This window comes from Bufo gargarizans, chromosome 10 (genome assembly GCF_014858855.1).
Source record: "Bufo gargarizans isolate SCDJY-AF-19 chromosome 10, ASM1485885v1, whole genome shotgun sequence".
Classification (NCBI taxonomy): domain Eukaryota; kingdom Metazoa; phylum Chordata; class Amphibia; order Anura; family Bufonidae; genus Bufo; species Bufo gargarizans.
In genome coordinates this window covers 26,680,887-26,702,976 of record NC_058089.1, presented here as the reverse complement: position 1 = coordinate 26,702,976, position 22,090 = coordinate 26,680,887, and the positions used below count along the sequence as shown (strand labels likewise).

At 43.2% G+C, this 22,090-nt stretch overlaps 1 protein-coding gene across 6 annotated transcripts in view; it reads right to left on the bottom strand.

The window, feature by feature from the left end:
* Positions 1 to 2,467: 2,467 nt before the first annotated feature.
* The window catches only part of SIGIRR (single Ig and TIR domain containing), a 43,126-nt gene continuing 23,503 nt past the window's right edge, over positions 2,468 to 22,090 (bottom strand). For all 6 annotated transcript variants that reach the window (XM_044269818.1, XM_044269820.1, XM_044269819.1 and 3 more), the window contains exons 4-10: positions 20,187 to 20,317; positions 17,984 to 18,124; positions 15,309 to 15,452; positions 11,326 to 11,428; positions 7,611 to 7,761; positions 6,822 to 6,984; positions 2,468 to 6,729 (exon numbers count right to left, since the gene is read on the bottom strand). In XM_044269818.1, the coding sequence (XP_044125753.1) occupies positions 6,566 to 6,729; positions 6,822 to 6,984; positions 7,611 to 7,761; positions 11,326 to 11,428; positions 15,309 to 15,452; positions 17,984 to 18,124; positions 20,187 to 20,317 (997 nt within the window). In that variant the 3' untranslated portion in view covers positions 2,468 to 6,565. The remainder of the gene's footprint in view (positions 6,730 to 6,821; positions 6,985 to 7,610; positions 7,762 to 11,325; positions 11,429 to 15,308; positions 15,453 to 17,983; positions 18,125 to 20,186; positions 20,318 to 22,090) is intronic.

Below are 22,090 nucleotides of genomic sequence, written 5' to 3'. Positions count from 1 at the left end.
GATCTCAAGTTGTCTTTTTTTTCCTATTGATCCGGACTGCCCCTTTTTTGAGTCAAAGGAATGTCACTGTTAAAAGAACTTGGTTTCAGAAGGGAACCCCTTTTTCCTATCGGATGCCTTTACCAAAATGTCATCCAATACGGACCCAAATAGTCTGTCTCCTTCACAAGGGATACCACAAAGTTTAGAAGTGGTGTCCCCTGACCAGGATCTTAACCAAACAGACCTCCTGCCGGTATTCGAAAGAGCTGCAGATCTAGCGGACAATTTGACCAGGTCCGAGTAAGCGTCAGCTAAAAATTTTAAAGCTTGTTTCAATACCGGCAGGGAAGATATAATATCTTTTCTAGGGGTGCCTAAAAACCAAATGTTCTTCCAACTGGGACAACCATAAGGACAGAGTCCTAGCTGTGTATGTGGCTACAATACTGGGTCTCAACATAGCCGTATTTGTCTTCCAAGATCTTTTAAGAACAAACTCAAATTTTTTTGTCCATTGTATCTCTTTAATAATCCTACATCCTCAAACGGCAGGGATGCCTTTTTGGATATCCTGGCTATAGGCGCATCTACTCTGGGAGTTTTTCCCAGTGGGCTGAGTCACCTTTATTAAAGGGATATTTTCTATTGAATACCTTAGAGGTTCCTGAGCTTTTTTCAGGGTCTTTCCATTCTTCTGAGATTCATTTTTTATGTTATTGTGGACTGGGAATACTCTCTTTTTCCTATCCCCTAGCCCTTTAAACATTTGATATTAAATTGTTTGGGTTTCTTTTGACTCTTTGAGGTTCATGATAGCCCTAATTGCTTTCAGGAGTGATTCCGTTTCTTCTATGGAACATAGGGGTCTACCCGCTTCGTCTTCAGAATAGGTGGAATCAGAATCTGAAGAATCATTGCCTTCACCAAAATATAAATCCAAATCCATATGAGATTCCGGATTTGATCTGGATGTAGAGGCTTTTTGTGGTATGGTGGCCATTTTGGCTTCAATGGCGGAGCTGACCTCCTCCTTAATAAGGGTTTTAAGGTTATCCACCAAAGAAGGGGCCTCTTCTGACACAATCTTAATTGTGCACTTTTGAGTGGCCTTTTACTGTGACCTGCCAACTGCCTTTTACATACTGCGCACTTCTTCTTTTGTTCAGATTCCCCACTTTTCCCAGCATCTCTGCCCTGAAAAATATAAAAACAACCCCTCACTAAGGAGTAAAATTAGAGTGGGGAACCTCCACCAGTGAAAAGGCAACATCCATGTGCATATACAAGGAACGTGTTTCTCCCGAGAGGAGGCTTACCGGGCTGAGGGCATTAGGGTTGTCGGAAGGTTTCTCTGCTGGGAGCGACATGCTTCTGGCTTAATTTGGGACGCGAATGGCACTGCACGCTGTCCGGATCTCCGTGCCGGCGTTTTCAATGAGTTACTTTCTGGTCACTTAATACGCGGTGCATGTTCTGTCCATGTGACCTGCTCTCACGAGACTCCGGCCCTGACGGAGAGTCGCGCTACCAGCATGTCTTCCATCCCCTTTTGGCTCCGATATGAGCCGTTCTTGTCCGGAGCTGCCCCCAGTGCTGGACTTATGCCAAAGCTAGTGGCGGGAGCAGTGTCTCGTCCCGGATTCCGCTGCTCTGCTACAGCCCTCCTGACTATTCAGGGACAACTTACCCAAGCAGGAGAGAACCCTGCTTGTTCGCCACTTAGTCCCGTGGGACAGGAAACAACTCGAGAAGGTAAAGGGGAGGAGGCTTTTAAATCTTTGTTTTCCACGTTGTTTCCTGTCCCTGGGAGGTGAGGTACCCTCGTGCTTAGTGCCGTTGGGGAGGCATACGGAAAATGGATACTATATCAGACTACATACAGGGTTTGTTTGTAGTCTGTAACCATGGAGACAAATAGATCTGCAAAGGAGTTGTTGACACAAAACAGTACATTTTTTAAACAAAATATATTTCCAAAGTTGCGTCATTTTTAATTTTAGATGCATTGGAACAGTAGGAAAATATTTTTTAAATTAATCTTTTGGCTGACTAACATACATACAGGGATTCTCTGAACAGCTAAAAATATTCAAGAAAATTTCCACAGGCTGATAGAAACATGCCCAAACATGTAACAGCCACAGTGACAGCTTAGAATACACTGGATGTGTACAGATCTAGCAAAATGTAACTTGAGTATTAATGTGTTAGGCTCTATCCACACTTCTGCTACAATTTCTATATTTTTTTCCCCACTATAGGAGCAGAAAAACGAAAAGTAATACAGTGCTGGATCCATCCTGTAATGGACACCATTGGCACTGTTCCTATCATGGTCACTGTAAATCAGTTATGGCTAACCACCGGCATACAGCTGTGGCGAAACTACGACTCCCAGCATGCTCCATTTTATTTCTATGGAGTTCTGAGAACAGCCGCCAAGCAAGTGTACATCTTGGTAGTCGTAGTTTTTCCACAGCTGACGTTCTGGAGGTTAGCCCATCACAGACCTAAATCATAAAAAATACTGAAGAGGTGCTGACAATGGACGATCATGGACAAGTCACATGGAGGAGGCATACAAAAAGATGTATTTTTGTCACAGCACTTGGTGAAATTTCCATCAGAGCCTTAACTAAACTGTTGCAGCAGTCAGGCCCATTGTATGGATTATACTTACCTGCTCTAACAATAAATTGAATTTACTAGATACAAGACTTACTATAGGTGGCTTCTATTCTTCTACTGAAATAAGTTCATCAATGAGGAGTGTTAAAAGTGCAATAAATAGTCTTTGAAGAAATCTACACTCTGGACATGGTAGTATTTTCTGAATATTCAGCACCTGAAGCTGACCACACACTTGAGACACAACAGCTGTGGGCCGCCTGCTTGTTAAAAGAGTTCTACAGGAATGATTTAAAAGGTCCAAAAGCAACCTATAATAGAAGGTGAGAAGGACTGGTTGCCTCCACTTGCAGAGCTGAATGGGAGTTGAAGGTGCATGTCCTCACTACACACTACCTACACTCTGGCACCTGCATATACTACATATTGGTGAGTTTTACTGTCAGGCTGCTCAGCCATGATGGCATATCGTAGGCAACATCACATCATTACCAGAGCTCTGTAGTGAGGCCTCCTCACCCCTCCTAGGCAGCGCTATAAGCTTTGAGGCAGGTTCTCCTCACATTATGGGACAGGTGGCTGGGGTTATCCAATATCAATAACTGCCCCCCCCCCCTCCCCCTTTGTGCTAGGCCCCTTACAGGGAATATACTTACCCTGCTCCCTGTGCATGGATGAAAACATCCGGTGTCAGGGGGAGCAGCCAATGGCAGGCGGGGATGAGCCTCCCTAGCGTCACTCACGATTCTAGGGAGGCTCTTCCCCGTCTACCATTGGCTGCTCTCCGCCGACACCGGATGTTTTCATCCGTGCACGGGGAGAAGCAGCAGCGGTGGTGCGGGGACCAGGAGCGGCACAGGAAGCAGGGTAAGTGTATTCCCTATGAGGGGCCCGGCACATGGGAAAGGGCTGTTTAGGATATTGGATAACCCTTTTGATTATTCCTGGAGAACCCCTTTAAGCAGACACCATCTTCTCCGACCTCCAATATACATACAACATCGGTGCATGTGTTCTGAACCTCTGGCATCTGCTTATCTGCCCGAGAACAAAAGGATTGGGCATGTTGAAATCCAACAGCCTGATCCTTATCTCCTGTCCATCTGCTGATGAAGGTCAAGATCCCCCTCCCTTCCCCCATACACATCAGTTGGCCGGACAGTTCTACCAAACTCGTCAGGTTTGGTCAATATGCACTATATCTAATGTGTATAACCAGTTATAGTGACTATATACCATATGGTCCCAAAGATTTCCTGGAATTTAAAATAGGCGTCAATTATCCCTACATTATAGGAGCTTCTGCTCAGCATTTAATAGGCTAGTGCCTAAAGCAATAATGACTCCGAGAGTAAGGGCTGTCACCGAAATGACATTTATAGCTGACTTTTCTATATAAAGCTATGAGTCGTTACATTTATATTGCACTTCGATATACTAATACCCATGTGAGATCATGGTTCATGGAATTACTCTAAAACGTATTCAAGCTTATACTCTTCACATTCGTTCAGTTTAGGGCTTAAAGGGTTTTATTAGTAGGACATGGCTGCTTTCGTTCAGAAACAGCACCGCTCTTGTCTATAGGCTGGTTCTGGTATTGACGCTCATTCCAGTTTGCTTGAGTAGGGCTCACCAGCAGTTACCACCCAAAACCTACAATCCCTTTAAACTCCCTATAAAGTAACTGCATAACAGAATTTTATTGATTTTTAGATTTCATGAGTGACTTTGCAGAATTTGTCATCTTTCAAGCATCACTTTAGTGTCGACTGCAGATGTTAAGGTTGCCTAGCAACCACCTGACTTTCATTCTGGGTGACTACAGTTTCTATACATGAAGCTATATATTTTGAAGTGGTCACAGGATAAAGACTGCAGCTCTGTATTACACAAGCATGTATTAGGTTGCTCCCACTTACAGGCGTACAGCTTTGGGATAAAACAGCACATGAGAACGGCGAGAAGTTTAAAGGGTTTATGCAAGAATGGGGGGGGCCTCCTACTCATCCAGGGCTGCGATGCTCCACTGGGCTCCCTTAATGCCAACATCCGGTTTTACATTGCTGCAGCCAATCACTGCCGTGGTGACCGGTTCCACTTACATCATGACAAATGGTCTCCTCCTTGGCCAGTGATTAGATGTTGAACTTGAGGGAGCCCAGCAGAGCATTGCAGGGCTGGAGGAGAAGGAGCGGGGAGCCAGCACTGGGAAGCAGGTAAGTAATCTTTCCTTTACAGGTCCTGCCAAGTGGAGGGTTGCCAACCGCTTTAAAGGGTATTACTAGCCTAAAGTATTTAACACCTATACACTGGACAACAATATACTTATTCGGCTAAAGGACACCTCTCCAGATCCTGAATTGGAGGGTGGAGAAAGCCAGTCCCAAGCATCCACGACAGGCATCTTTTCTACTCCCCCAAAAAAACTGCTCAGGTATGCTGAAATCCGATATGCCAACATCAGCAGTTACATAAGAGTTGTGATGCTCCATACACATTAGATAATTGGCCAATCTTGACAAAATTGGTGGGAGTGGCCAACCCACATGTAATGAGTATGACCAACTTTACGGAAGAGTACCCCTGTAGAGATGTCTGCTGATAGAACCTGATGGAAGTAGAAAATGTGAAGAAAAAAAAAAATCTATCTAGTCAGATATGGTCCGAACACTACATGCTTTTGAGATCCAATTCAGGAGGCCAAACAACTATGACATGGCTAAACTGCAGTCTATCCATGTGGTGGACATCTAAAAGGTCACAAAATCTGAAGCTAATAACAAAAGCAGTACTTTTATCCACAAACACGTAAATGTTTCTGGATGTTCTCAGAACTGGACAGACAAGAGATAAAGATCAAGGGGGAAGGGGGCTGGTATTTTTTCTGGAATGCCCATTACTAACTCCATAGAAGATTCAACTTCATAACACACATAGATAAGGAAGTCATCATCTTTACTGTCTATGTGGTGTAAATATTGAATATGGCTTCACCCTGTCATTTAATGTTGAATTACTCACTAGGAAATACACAAGCTTCCATAGTTACTAGTCTCAGACAGGTGGAATGTGGACTAGTAAGTGATCTATTGCAAGGACTTGATTCATCTGAGATGACAAGTTAAAGACCCCTTCCAGAATTTCAAGAATTCCCTGCTTGACTACAGGAGAATTGTGAAGATTTTAAATCATTCATGTTTCTGAAGCGTTAGTCTGATGACTGACTTTATCTATGGCTGTCCCTGCCAGAAATAAACATACTGGGGACCAGAAGATGGAGGATAGGAACCAGGATGCAGGACCAAAGCTGCCGAGAGCAGATGAGTAGGACTTCTTCAGTAGGTGATGCAGGCTAGTGGCCTTCCATAAATATTTCATATTCCTGCTACTTCAAAATACTTGCGCAACTCCAGTGCAACAGCAAGTTGCACACACTTTTTGGTTGCACGTGTTGTGACTTGATGATGCTCAACCACAGTTGCCGTGTAGCCCTAACCTAAAACTTACAATTTTAAAGCATAGTATATATAAACTTCTTCAATTTGTCTTCTCTCCAATTTTCTTGAAGCCTAGAGTTATGTAATATAAACCAAAATACACCATTTCTTAATGATGGGAACTTCTCTGAGTAGATAAGACTCATCACTCTTACCCATCACTTTCCTCAGCTTTGTTTTTTTTTACCTCTCGGTTATTTTTAGCTTAGTGACTGACATAAGCTGCTTTTGGTAATTATAGTTTTCCACATCTACCATGATAATTAGACATAATGTGGACATCAGGATGAACATAGCGTAATAAGCTGATATAAGGCGATTATTTTACTTTGCATTTGTCACCCATTGTCACAGCTTTAGCTCAATTGATTATTAGCTGCCTCCATTCTCTTCTCTTATTGATTTCCTTCTTTCATTGGTCACCTCCAATGTCCTTTATTTTTTCCTTCTCCATCCTATAGATCAGGCTCAGTGACCAGACAATAGTAATCTGACCTGGCTGCATAGTTCCTTGAACCTAAATCTGAGATGTCCACCTCTCCCACAGGTTCTCTGTCTGGGACACGTGCCACTGGGGCTATCCGAGGTGGTGGAGCTTTATAGAAAGATCTTCGAACACCTGAAAATAATGGACAGTAGTATAGAAATGGATAAAAACAGACAAATAAAGCATTTCAACATAACATACAAAGAAATACTGATGTACGGTACCTAGGTCTCCATCGGGGTCAAGATCTGCTGCTTCGCTGTTTACAGTCAGCATTGGATCCTTATCATCCTGACTTTGTGTCTGAGGATCACCTTGGCCTGCAGACAGTGAAATCTTGCGAGGGAGAGCAAGACGAAGCTCCTTCCAGAACTCAGAGGCTGGAGACTATATCAAGATATGCAATAAAAAAAGCTTCATTGACTTATTTCCACAGGAGATTATAGTTATGGGTCAAGATTTTTGGACAAATCCTTCTGGTTAGAAAGGTCCTTTGACAAAAATCCGATCACCAAGCCTTTCCCTGCTGGGACCCCAGTAATTAGATATGTTACCTGTGGGAAAACTTGGCAATAAGTGTTAATTTTCCCTGCAGCAACTCCACAGGGGAAATTGAGTATTGCACATTTCTCATTCAAATGGGTTGTCTGTGTAATTCAGGACAGTGCATGTCCTCCCGAGGAGATATACTCTTTGTAACAGCTCTCCACTCTGGCTAAGGGGTGATGATCCAAAACATGGGGTCCCCTTTGATCAACTCAAGAGGGTGTAAGAAAAAAGGTTTTATAAACTAAACACAACCACATTAAAATGGATCTCTGGGACAGGGGTGGACTGGTCATAGACGCTACAGGGAAATTTCTCTGAGGGCCCTATGTATTATAGTTACACCCATAACCACCAGGTGGGGGCTGGATTATATCAGTGAATATATTAAAAAGTTTATGCTCATCTAACAGTTTCTTAACCCCCACCCCCGCCCCCACCCCCACTTCACTAATGATGAGACGTACCACAGAATCAGTCTTCCACATCAGCATTTTCAGTGACCCTTTTTGACTGTTGAGCAGTTGGATCACTTCTACAGGGAGGTCCTTGTACTGATTCTCAAACAGGATGAAGATAGGTGTCTGAGAGAGTTCCAGGAGGCGAAAGAAACCATCCCTATGCACAAAAAATATATAATCCATTAAAGAGGTTATCTCATGTAATTAACGCCTGTCTATATGCCTACTAGGGCAAATGGACATCAGAGGCAGATTCCCCAGCTCAAGACCCCTCTCTATGGAGGCCACTCAGTAGAAGCAGCTTCCATTATGGTGGACTGGACATGTCTATGTCTCAGATGGACAGCATTTCATCTGCATTGTCATCATGTAATGCCAAATTTCTCATGCAGGGAACACTGGGACATGTGTTATTGCAGCTGCATTTTAAAAGAAGTTGTCCCTAATGAAACAATTCCTTTAAAGGGTGACCTGGGTGAAGGACAAGTGCCAGGGTCAACCGTAGAACCACTGAAGTGAAAAAGAAAAAAAACTTAATTTACCCTTCTCTTGGAATGGCCAGTTTTGGTTTTTATACAGGCTCTTGACTAAAGAAAGGTTGACTATACAAACATGCTAATTGTACTTGTGGTCTCAATGGGGAGATAGAAGAAAGTCGCCATCAGACTCCTCTACAGCTTATCGCCCTGGATTGGTAGTTTTGCTTTATACACTCATTGACAAAAAAAAAAACGCACCCAGATAGAAATGTCGGATTGCTGCAAAACTCAGGCAGATATGGAAATGATTGCAGGTGTTGTCTGATTAGACACTGGGCCTTGCCACAAGAGGGTGCAAAAGTCCTTCCTCAGTAGCTCTATAAAAAGGCTCTCAGAGGGTACTTTTGAGTAGTGCACCTCTTAGGCCTCATGCACACGGCTGTTGTTTTGGTCCGCATCTGAGACGCAGTTTTGGCAGCTCGGATGCGGACCTATTCACTTCAATGGGGCCGCAAAAGATACAGACAGCACTCCGTGTGCTGTCCGCTCCAATGCTCCGTTCCGTGGTCCCCCCAAAAATATAACATGTCCTATTCTTGTCTGTGCTAAGAATAGGCAGTTATATTAAAGGCTGTCCGTGCCGTTCCGCAAATTGTGGAACGCACACGGACGCCATCTGTGTTTTGCGGATCCGCGGTTTGCGGACCGCAAAACACACAACGGTCGTATGCATGAGGCCTTAGTGAGAGATCGTTGACTGCTAGACAAGCCCCTAAGATGCACTCAAAGACATTTTGCCTAGTTAACAGATGTTGAGAGGGGACATATCATTAGAGTGAGAGAAGCAGGATGGTCGTTTCAACGAGTTGCTTACCATCTAGGCCATTCTGATCTAACTATTAGGAGTTGTCAGAAGCAGTGGTTGCGTCAAGGCACACACATGGTGAAAAGGCTTTGGACAGCCCAGAAAAGCCTCCAGTAGACAGGATCGTTTTATCTGCCAATAAGCACTAGCAACTCCCACAGCTTTGCTGTCCACCATCTGGGCACAGGTGGCACCTTCATTACACATCCCTGTCTCTGCCATTTCCAGGGGCTCATTACGTGGCCCACAATCGACAGCCAGCCACCATTACCTTCGTTTGCAGTGGTGTCATAAACGAGAAAGGTGGAGACTGCTACAGACTGGAACCTTATTGTCTTTAATGACGATTCCTAATTCTGTTTTGCATGGAGTATGGAGGCCTCATGGTGAGAGCTTCAATCTTCCTTTTGCTGTGGAGCAACACAGTGCCCTAAATGCTTGTGAGATGATCTGGGGAGCCATCGTATACGACAGTCGGTCACCCCTAGTAGTGATACGTGGGCCGCTAACAGCTCAGTGATAAGTGCAGGACATCCTGCATGTGTTGCCTCTCAAGGCAGGGCTTCCACATGCAATCATTTTCAGCAGGATACTGCTTGCCCACACAGCAAGGGTTTCCCAGGAATGTCTCTGCTAGATTGCAACACTTCCTTGGCTGCCCGGTCACCAGATTTATCGCCAATTGAGCATTTATGTGACCAGCATAGACGTCAGCTTCAGCAACCTACGAGTGTTCAGGATCTACAGGCCCAGCTGCAACATCTGTGGGCAAATATGCCACAGGACACCATACGGAACCTGTATGCCTCCATGCCCAACTCCATTGCATCTTGTTTCTGGGCTAGAGGTGCCTCTACAGGGTGCTAGAGCCGTCTTTTAATTGTACATGTTTCCCCAGTAAAGGTCTTGTTGCTCTAATATTGTAATCACTTACATATATCATCATTACATTCACACATAGAAACTTTTATTCCTTTCCAACAACTTGTTGGTGCCTTATTTTTTAAGCCAATGAGTGTAAAAATCATGGTAGACCCTTTTGAATATTTCTTACATCTGGAATCACTAAGATTTTAAAAAAAATGTAAAATTCAGAATTATCGGTAGTGCACTGTGAGGACTTAACTGTATTGAGAAGCGTAGTCAACTCTGCTTTTCAATGCAGCTGTATGCAAAAATAACATTGAGCAAGATTTTTTTAATGACTGTGAATGGTGGCATACGTTCTGCAGATTATTACACTGAAGCTAATCATTGAAAACGTTGTGAACCTGTCTAGTTATCAATTATATAACTAGTCTTCTAGAACTTTCCAGACCTGACTTATTGCAGCACTTTTCCATAATTCCTCACCTATAGAGAGTATAATATTTCCTGGTATAATAAAGCAACACCCTTATCTATGACCATGCTACATTAAGCATCATACACTCTAAGACTCACCGAACCGATGGCCATGTGTGTAAAGGATCCTTTTACTAGGGCTGATGTCAGCCTCGAATAAGTACAACAATATAACAAGTCGCTTGATTGAAGGGCCTTTTACATGGACCGATGCAAACTGTATGGGGGAGGAATGATCGTGATTATGATTGTTTGTCCCCTATTCAGTTTGCATATGATTGGCAGCACATCCCCTGTTTACACAGGGAGATGTGTTGCCATAATTTTTTTTGTTACCGTAAAAGACCCGATCAGCCAACAAATGAACCGGCTGATTGATGGGGTTTTTAGATGGGCCAACAATCAGCTGAACAAAGGTTCATACGAACGCTTGTTTTTGATAATCAGTCCGCATAAAAGGGGCTTAAGGCTATGTACACCTTCAGAGGCAAAACATTTTTTTATTATAGCATTTTACTCCTTTTTGGCCTTTATTAAAAAAAGATTAAGCCATTTTGTCACAAAGGGTTAACTGTTTTTCCAGCTGTGTGACTGGTACTTCCACTTTGTAGCGTCATCTAATAAACCTTATCTCTAAACTACTGAGAGGTGATAAACACTTATTTATGCCACGTTCTTATCACCAACTGAGCTATAATGAGTGTTTAGGAGGTCAAAAAGCAGAGATAAGGAGCCCGTCAGCTCCTGGTCTGGCGGAAAAGACAGAAAATCCAAAGGGTGCTACTAGAGCATCTCAGCTATGTACAGAAAAAAAGACGCCATATTTTTAATAAAGACAAATAAATAAAAAAAATTCGCTCAAAATGAGTACAATGCAATAATTTTAAAAAATTGCCCCCAAAGGTGTACATAGCCTTCAAGTATACTAATTTCATTTTAGTTTGTTTGTCTTATTGAACAATTAATGCTATACAATGACAGAAAATGATGGTAACCCATTTTACAAGTGGTATAACTCAGTAGATAAGCTCACCTGAAGTTATTTTGGCACCATTCCTGCTCTAGATACGCCATTGAAAGAACCACTATCAGGCGTCGGCTGCGGCTGACGTTCATAAGCAGTTCAGCGGAAGGTTCTGTATTTGAAGAGAGCAATTTTATCTGTTTGTTTATTGAGTACTTAGTATCTAAGGATGTTTTAACAGACGGTCAGAGTGCCAGGTAAAGAAAGATACATTAGGTCTTCTTTGCATGGGTGCTTCATAATCAACCAGTTATTCCGCCCTTTGACAAGAAGATGAAAGGACGTGTGGCCTCTGCGCAGCTACTTGAGGACCTACAGAAGAACGCATGGTCTACACACGTTAGAACTGGCCACTGTGGTCCATAAAAAGGGGGCTCAAGCTCAGATTAACGCTACCCCTTTGATCAAAATAAACCTTGGCATAGCACCCATATTCAAGGCCATTGCAATATTAGCACCCAATGGGAGAAGGATGCCTTCACGCTGAACCTCCCTCTGACAGATACTGCAAACAGATACTGCAAAATGGCTGAGAAATGGGAAACCACCTAATGTTACCGTGTATGGACAGGTTAAAGGGGTATACCAGGATTTGAATATTGACGGCTTATTCTCAGGACAAGCCATCAATATCTGACTAGTGGTGGTCCGACACTCCCTCCCACTGATCAGCTGTTACAGAGTACCTCAGATGCTGGAACTACACAGCGCCGTCCATTGTGTAGTGGATTGAGCTGGTTACAGCAGCACTGCTCCCACTGAAGTGAACGGAAGCAATGCTGCTGTTACCAGCTCAATCCACTGCGCAATGGACGGAGCTGTGAAATCTCTGCCCTGGAGCTACTGCAGAACAGCTGACTTGTGGGGGTGCGGGTGTCGGACCCCCACGATAAGATATTGATTGTCTATCCTGAGGATAAGGCATCCCTATTAAACTCCTGGGCATTAATCAGGCATTAGGCTACTTTCACACTAGCGTTCGATCGGATCCGTTCTGAACGGATCCGATCATAATAATGCAGACGGAGGCTCCGTTCAGAACGGATCCGTCTGCATTATTTTGGCATATAAAAGCTAAGTGTGAAAATAGCCTCGGACGGATCCGTCCAGACTTTCAATGTAAAGTCAATGGGGGACGGATCCGCTTGAAGATTGAGCCATATTGTGGCATCTTCAAACGGATCCGTCCCCATTGACTTACATTGTAAGTCTGGACGGATCCGCACGCCTCCGCACGGCCAGGCGGACAGCTGAACGCTGCAAGCAGCGTTCAGTTGTCCGCCTGTCCGTGCGGAGGCGAGCGGAGCGGAGGCTGAACGCCGCCAGACTGATGCAGTCTGAGCGGATCCGCCTCCATTCAGACTGCATCAGGGCTGGACGGAAGCGTTTGGGTCCGCTCGTGAGCCCCTTCAAACGGAGCTCACGAGCGGACCGACGAACGCTAGTGTGAAAGTAGCCTTAGACGCATCCTGTATGTTCACTTTTATATTACATTATATATAAATATCATCTACATGTTGGCAGCATTGTGAACCACTTTACATATTATATACTGATCGGGAGTTGCATCCTGGATTAGAGCTGTAAACCTAGTCCTGTGGACAGCTAGTGGAAACAGTCAGCAGTGCGATGCAACTCTGTACTGTATTCCATTCCTGGCAGACTTTTCCGCCCCCTACATCGGATTACTGCCGTTTCCTGCCTTCAGACTACAAATGAATACTGAACACTTGGCTGAACGCATACAGAGCTGTAATTGTAGTCATAGACCTTCTCAGATTCCACAGCGTGGCTCAGCCCAACTATCTCTTCATTTCTCCCATTTCAGAAAACAAAGTATGGACAAACTAGATGGATACTTGTCCTTTGATACTTTGTTTTCCCGGTTTTCCTCCAATGAAATAAGTGGTCCATTTAATCAAGCTGAATCCTCATAGGGGAGTTGGGGAAGATAGATGTCTGCTAACAGTAAGGGCTCTTTCACACGAGCGGATGCCGTGCCTGGAATCCGCTGCGAGAAGGACAGCCAAGCCCCGCTCCGGACAGCAGAGACACGGGGCATTAACATGACTGATAACGCTCAGTGCCTCTTTTACTACAAAGTCACAGTGAGATAAAGTTGTCACTGTGATTTTGTAGTAAAAAGATCACAGGGAGGCACCGAGCATTATCAATCATGTTACTGCTCCGTGTCTCTGCTGTCCGGAGCGGGGCTTGGCTGTCCTTCTCGCAGCGGATTCCATCCGCTCATGTGAAAGAGCCCTAAGGCGTGTAGAATAAATCAGAACATGCCATGTGAAACAATCAGTTAATTAATTTTATAGATTATACAAGTTATAAAATGATATTCAATGTTGAAATTAACGGGAACCTGTCACCATGAAAATGCAGTGCAATCTGCAGGCAGCAGGTTGTAGAGCAGGAAGAGCTGAGCAGACCGATATACAGTCCTATATGAAAAGATTCAGCAAAACTTGTAATTTATTCATTGAAATCTCCACTCGTCTCAGCAGTGATTGAGAGCTGTGGATCTATACACACAACTGTCAATCACTAAGCAGGATCGCCCATATGACTCCTAAGCACAGAATGAGCGGAGATTTCAATGAATAAATTAAAAGTTTTGCTGAATTTTTCTCTACAGAACTATATATCGATCTGCTCAGCTCCTCTTGCTCTATACCAGGCATGGCCAACCTGCGGCTCTCCAGCTGTTGTACAACTACAACTCCCACCATGCCCTGCTGTAGGCCGATAGCTGTAGGTAGTCTGGGCGTAGTTTTTCAACAGCTGCAGAGCCTCAGGTTGGCCATCCCTGCTCTATACCATGCTGCCAGTGCGGTACCCCAGACCTGGGGGTATCTGCAAATGCTTGCTATGTTATATTACGTATTATGTTATGTTTCTACTGTACATTTCATTGTGTGAGGTATGGTTGACATGAACGGGGCTAACCACCCTGTTCTTCATCTCTTGGTAAGAGTGGGCTGGTCCTGCTTCCTGCCAGAAGGGGAAGTTGGAGGCCAGACAGCAAGTAGATAGGAAGCACATGCCAGAGCTCCTACTCCAAAGGACTGTAACCAGTTCTCCTATGAGACCCTTACTCAAGGGAACTTTCCAGAATAAAGAACACTGCTTCCAAGAAGCTTCAGTGTGCCTAGAGTGACCATTAGTGTTGAGCGAACTTTTTTCAAGTTCGGCATCCAAAGTTCGGGTTCGTGTTATCTAAGAAGTTATGGTCCGTGGTAGCGGAATCCATAATGGAATTCTTAGATAACACAAGTTTGCTCATCCCTAGTGATCATCAAAATAACAGCTTACAGACCCTGCTGCAGGTGAGGGACTACGGCTCAGACACCCATCACCTGGACCTCTTCAAGCCAGTCAAATACTAAACCTGTATACCACCTAACCAGCCTCCATACCTCATCACCTAGCGAACAAAACTGTACTTAGTCCCTACGACTGCTGGATGTACCACAAGTTATACAGCATTTTGCACAAAGTAAAGGAACTGTTCTACACTTATTTGTGGCCTAATTCTTCAAACCACCTTTTCAATTCACCGATTCCCAGGGAGCAACAGCCTGAGGGAATACACTGTGACACAACCCTTCATCAGAGCCACTACCACTCCCATCTTCTGCACCGGCTCCTCAGACTGCGCTTCCTTTTCATTGTGACTGGTTCCCTTTGATGTCACCACCCCAAAACACAATCTTTATATGGTTAGTAGACATTAGTACAGAGACACATAGTCTAGGGAGATTTATCAAAACTGGTGCAAAGGTAAACTGGCTTTGTTGCCCATAGCAACCAATCAGATTCTACCTTTCATTTTCCAAAGGAGCTCTAAAAAATGAAAGGTGGAATCTGATTGGTTGCTATGGGCAACTAAGCCAGTTTTTCTTAACCCCAGTTTTGATAAATTCCCCCTAGGTGCATCTATATACTCCATATATATACAGAAGCTTCATGGGTAATGTCGTTACCTGTGCTGGCCAGGAGGCTGCGCTCATCCAGGTGCAGTTTGTAGCCGTACCTGTTCTCCAGCTGTGGTTTCAGGATGAAGTTGGTGAACTTTGTGTCGATGTTAGAAGGGCAAAAAGAGACGCAGGCGTCAAAGAGACGGCCATCTGTGGAAAGCACTGGGAATTACACCTCCTGAATATACATTACTGGTAACCTTCTCACTGCCACTGTGTCCTAGGTATAACGCAGTGTATCACCAGAAATTCCATCCTTAAAGGGGCTGTCCAAACCTTTACAAGTGATGGCCTATCCTTAGGACAGGCTATCACTACCTGATCGACACCAGCATCCCACAGACTAGCAGTTCTGCAGCAGCTGCAGTGCTGGAACTCTCTTCGTTCACTTCAGTGGGAGCAGCCCTGCAGTAACCAGCTCCATCCACTACACAATGGACAGAGCCATATAGGTCCAGTGCCGGAGGGGCTACAGAACAGCTAATCAATAGGGGCAGGTGGTGTCAGACCCCCGCTGATGAGACAGCAATGGACTATCCTAAAGACATAAAAAATAGAATGAACCACAAAAAAATCTATTATATTGAAGGGCATTTCTACCTTAGGCATTTATGGCATAACCACACTTCTGGGGCCTGCACTGTTCTCCAGTAGAGGTCCTCCACCCCACCTTCTTGGTGAAAAAGGTGACGGCTGCCACATCCAGGTAGGGATTGATTGGAGAGGTGGCTAAGAATGCATGTGGATCTCTGCATTCACTTCTACAATAGTCACAGAACATGCCGTGGATATGCCATGAATGCCTAAGGTGAGAATACCCCTTTAAATAAATTGTAAGTGAATTTACACCTCTGAATACTCCGGGGCCAATTTATTACAGACAAAGTCTACATCATTGGTCTATGATAACAAGATGCGCTGCCGGATGTTGGGCCTAATTCATGCATACGCCTCTGGTGATATCCGATTTCAGTATTCTTTAACGCCAGAAAACTTGGGTGTAAGAGAATAAATGTGGTGTAGAAACACCACATGCACAAAAATTTTTGCGCAAGTGGCTTAAAAAAAAAAAGTCTCAAACATGCTAGTTTTCTGCTGTAACTTAATGATAAATATATCCCTATGTTTTTATCTAAATAACTTCAAAGCTTCTGATGATAAATTTAGATGCTAAAGAAGTTCTCCACTTTGGACAATCCTTATTTGTTAGAATGATCCCTTGACAAAGAATTTAAATGCTGCTTCTTCTATTGATCATCTGGTGTATCCGTGCATAGCAAAGCTGCTGGGGCTTAGCACACCCAGATCAGCTATGCCAGTGACTATTGTCACTAGGGATGAGCAAATCGACTTCGGATGAAACACCCAAAGTCGATTCTCATAAAACTTTGTTAGAATACTGTACGGAGCGATCGCTCCATACAGTATTAGAATGTATTGGCTCCTATTATCCGAAGTTATTACTTTGCGAAGACTCTCGAGACTTTGGGTAATAACTTCATAAATTAATTTCTACTGTAAAAAAAACTTTTACTGAACTCGGGTTCGGTTCAAAGGTAGGAGCCAATACATTCTAATAGTGTACAGAGCACTTGCTCAGTACAGTATTCTAACGAAGATTCGCTCGTCACTAATTGTCACCACAGGGACTGCTTTCCCTGTAACTGGGGCTCCTATGGATGCCCCAGTTACATTGGGAAAGTACAAAATAAAGTAAAAAATGATAAAGCGTAAATATCCCACATGGGTCTTTTATGACGTCTTGGAGGAAATATTGTGAACAAAAAATATATTAAAGAAATAAATAACTAAATACAGATAATAGGAAAAAATGTACATACTGTACCAACCAAAACCATTGCCATAGCTGACCCTATACATATTATACCAATACAAATATTTCAATATTTTCATTTATATTAATATTTTTGCAGTTTTCCCCAAATTAAACGAACAAAAAAAAAAAAGTACTTAAACATATTAATAAATAGCCCTGCGTAACAAAAAAAACAAACTATAATTTTGATAGCTCAACAAAAACAAAAATGACTAAATGACAAAAAAAATCTGGACATTAAAGGGGCAGTCCAGGACTTTGATCAGACTGGCGGGGGATGCGACAGCCTAGAACTATGCAGCTCCGTCTATTGTGTGGCAGATTGAGCTGGTAACTGCAGTTCTCCCCCCATTCACCTCAATTACAGCAGTGCTGCAGGTATCGGCGCCGTCCGCGACACAATAGACGGAGCTGTGTATTCCCTGCACCAAAGTTAGAGCTGATCGGTAGGGATGTGAGGTGTGGACCCCTGCCGATCTGACACTGGAGGCCTATCCCGAGGACAGGCCATCAATTTCAAAGACTTGAAGAACCCCTTTAAGGCCTTTTCAGACCTAGTCAGGAAGGGGTTAAAAATCAATGTGCTTAGTGTGCTTTAACTCTTTAATTCTTTAAAGGATGCATTGTATATAGGAATCTCTTTGACATAACGCTATTATCTGAAGCATGGTGGGCTGCGGTCTGGGTGGGCTTGCAGCACTGCCCGTTATTATGGGAATGATACTAAGGCTAGCAAAAGAGATTCCAATAATAACATTATCTAAGAGAACTATTCCGTTACCAATGCTCAGCGCTGGGATTCAGCACAGCGCTCACTATGTCCAGATTACATAGTGGTACCTACCGTTCATTTCTGGCTCTCCATATTTGTCTCTGTACCAAAGATTGATATTTAGACGGCACTTGAGATAAAGAACCACTCCGATTACCAAAACTGCAACCACACATAGTGCAAAAATAACTGCAGCTATGTGTCCGGCTTTATCTGCAGACACAAATGGAACCAGATCATTGCTTGGAAAATAGCAGCATATTGTAAATTATTAGCGGAGATTATACTCTGCATTATGCGCGACATGTCCATTGTAATCTGAGGAATATTTAATCACTGGAATCATAAAATGTCATGTTATAAAAATGTAATATACCAAAGAGCATTGCTGTAACCTGTAAAGAGGAGCCGTCCCCTCTCCTGACATGTCAGTTTTAGTAGATACTTGCATTCCCCATGTAATAACAATTCTGGAGCATCTATTCTTATGACTCTGTGTTGTTCCTGTGAGAAGAAAAAAAAATGCCAGCAGTCTGCAGTAAAGGTACTTCTGGGTGTTACCAGTAGTGGGTGTGTCTGACTGTGTCCAATCAGTGCTGCTGGTGTCAGACTGGCAGGGACATACCCCCAACTGAAAACACCAACCTGTAGCTTTACTGCAAACTGCTGACAATTCATTCATAACTTCTAGCAGGAATAATAAAGGAATGGCACAACACAAAGTCATAAGAATAGATGCCCCAGAATTATTACATGGAAAATGCAAGTAGTTACTAAAACAGACATGTCAGGAGAGGGAGCGGGTCCTCTTTAATAAACTATTATTATGTAATGGAAAGAGAGTGAACCTCTACATTAAAGAGCGCCTTCAGGAAAAAAAAAAAAAGGATCCTATATGTGCAGTACTTTTGAAGAAACCCTTCTTGCGCTGCAGACGTCTCCTTCTTCCCAAGGCATTTTGACATGAGCAAATGATTGAGGCAATTATCAAGAGGGAGCATTCCACAGAACGCCTGTTCCGTAATTGCCCTGTGTAAAGGTGTCGTCGATCATTAGTAGCGATGAGCGGCAGGGGTCATATTCGAATTCGTGATATTTCGCAAATATTTTGTCGAATATTTGCAAATTCGTATATTTGTTATATTCGACTTTTTGGTGGGTAGGTTGGTAGTGGGACCTGCCTTTCCCTCCCCACTCCAGTACAACTATTTGGAATAGCGAATTTTAATCTCTAATATTGGCACTTTGAGAATATTTAGAATATAGTGCTATATATTCGTTTTTAGAATTTTTTTTTTTTTTCCATCTGAACACATGATTCATCCCTGCTTCTTGCTTGTGGGCCAATGACTCAAGCAAGAAGCAGGGAGGAATCGTGTTCAGATGGAAAAAAATTACGAATATTCGTCATTACGAATATATGGCACTATATTCTAAATATTCTCGAAGTGACGATATTCGAGATTAAAATTCGCTATTCGAATATTTGCGCTCAACACTAATCATCAGATGAATGAGCTGACTAAAAACAATTATTCTCCACAGGTGCGAACGATCTCAGGATACAGAGGAGAGGACTCCAGCATATAAATGCAGCTCTCACCTTCTCTGATGAGCAGGCAACTATCAGGAACAAATGGTTCATTCCCAATAACTGCCTGTTGTGTCAGCCCACGTAAAGGGCTGATTTTGGACTATTACCTACAGTAATACATGAGTAGTACAGCAGATAAGGAGTCCAGATCACTATTTGTTATTTTCCTTCTGCCCCCATTTCCTCCGCTGTCACCCCCCTTAACTACACACAAACCTTTATAATGAGGCGCAAAAAGTGTCTAAAACGCATAATAAATCTGGCATACAGCATGGATGCCAGTTTTTGGGTGCATACTTGACTTGAGACAATACCTTTAGTAAAGTTGCATAGTTTGCACAGTCCCTATCTATAAAGGCCTACAAATGTTTTGGCTGGAAATTCTCTACTTAGGACCCTCTATATTTGGCGGAATTCTCACGACAGTTTTGAGGTCCGCAAAACGCTGATACTGGCCATGCTGTTTTCACTTATGCTTTGGCGTGCTGCTTTTTTCACTTCCTATACTGTAATGTTGTCAGCCATTGCCCGATACTGTACTGAACTCACCTTTAGGTGAGTCATTATGTGTCATACTATATCACAGAATACACAGATTTCTAAGTAACCTTCTAGGAATTCTGTACTGAATATTCATAGGGACCTGAACGGACGCTTTCATGTAATAAATAAAATGATTACCTGTTTTGTGGAGAGTAAATGAGGCAGAGACGTTCTGCAGATGACATGTAAACTTCCCGTAGTCTTCCTCTGTGGCAAGATTAACATCTAAGACACTGGAGAGGAACTTCACTGAACTATTAAGACCGTTCCTACCCAAAAAAGAGTCACAATTAAGTTGTCCAGCTGTGTAAAATAGGCTCCAGAAGATGTAAAATGATAAAAGAACCCATACTCACCTAACGGATCCTCACCACTTCCCATTATCCCTCACCACTTCCCATTATCCCAATAATTCCTAATTGCTACTCTCTTTCAAAACACAGGAAATGGATGTTCAGCCAATGGCTGGCCACGGTGGTGACATGCTTCAGAGACTAGCTGAGACTGGTGAATCGACAGGGACTGGGAGGCGTCGGAATAGGAGTAGAGAGGAATGGGAAGGTTAGTATGGTTTTCTATATCTTACAGTATATATGTATATTGTAACTTAGAGTCTGATAAAGTAGTGGAGGGGGTGTATATCTCACCCAGAATGCTTAAATGGGGAGGTAAAAATAATCCAAGAAAGCTGTTTTTTTTCAGCAGAGTGTAACTTGCAGAGGCACATTTGTGTTTTATAGGCTGTATTTTTTTATAGTGGGTAGGTTGGTAGTGGGACCTGCCGTTCCCTCCCCACTCCAGTACAACTATTTCCCCTAGCCCGAGGCAACCCAGGTGTAGCTGCTGGGCTCATTACTGGGTTGGTAGTGGGACCTGCCGTTCCCTCCCCACTCCAGTACAACTATTTCCCCTAGCCCGAGGCAACCCAGGTGTAGCTGCTGGGCTCATTACTGGGGGAAGAAATACAGGACTGAAAAGTTCATTCAGTGTCTGAGTGTGGGGGCTGCAAGACACAATTGCTATGTAAAGCCTAATCTACTATAAAAAGTGGTGGGTAGGTTGGTAGTGGGACCTGCCGTTCCCTCCCCACTCCAGTACAACTATTTCTCCTAGCCTGAGGCAACCCAGGTGTAGCTGCTGGGCTCATTACTGGGGGAAGAAATACAGGGCTGAAAAGTTAATTTAGTGTCAGCATGTGGGAGCTGCAAGACACACTTGCCGTGTAAAGCCTGATCTTATACTGAGAGAATAGATGTATAGTTAGCGCCCAGGCAGGCAGGTATTTATTTATGTTTATGTTTCTGTGACAATGCATAACTTTGGCGGATGTTATATTATTTTGGAAGAAAGTAGTATATAGTTAGCGCCCAGACGGGCAGGTATTTTTTTATGTTTATGTTCCTAAGACAATGCGTACCTTTGACAATGCATGTTCCTGTGCCACTGCTCCAGAGTGAATGCATAACTTTGTTCTATTATTTTGGAATAAAATAAATATAAGTTGGCCTTTTAACTTGCCATCCTTGCCCCAAGTACTGATTGCAACTGTGTGTGTATATATATATATATATATATATATACACACACACATACTGTATATTCTTGTACGTGTAGGCCGTGATCCTGTGAACCTGTTATTAAGCATACTTAGATCAAACCCCACCTTAACTATAATAAATCATACTTTTTAATAGTGCTATCATATACATTTCACTGTCCGACCCAATTTTGCAATGTTGCGCCTCACGCTTTGTGAGTAGAATGCCATTATTTACCCTACCCTTATTTCTTATTACCACACATTCAGCAGGCTAGTAAGATGTAGGGGACAGATGGAAGGAAGCATGACTGCAGGGTCAGACTACAGAGGGTATGTTCGTAGTCTGTTACCACAGAGACACATACATCTACAAAGGCGCTATGGACACAAACCATTTTTTAGGAAATGTTTAATTTGCTAAGTTGCTCCATTGTTCATTTTAGAGGCATTAGAACAATAACAAATAGTTGTGAAGGTGGACTTTCCCTTTTAGCAATTATGT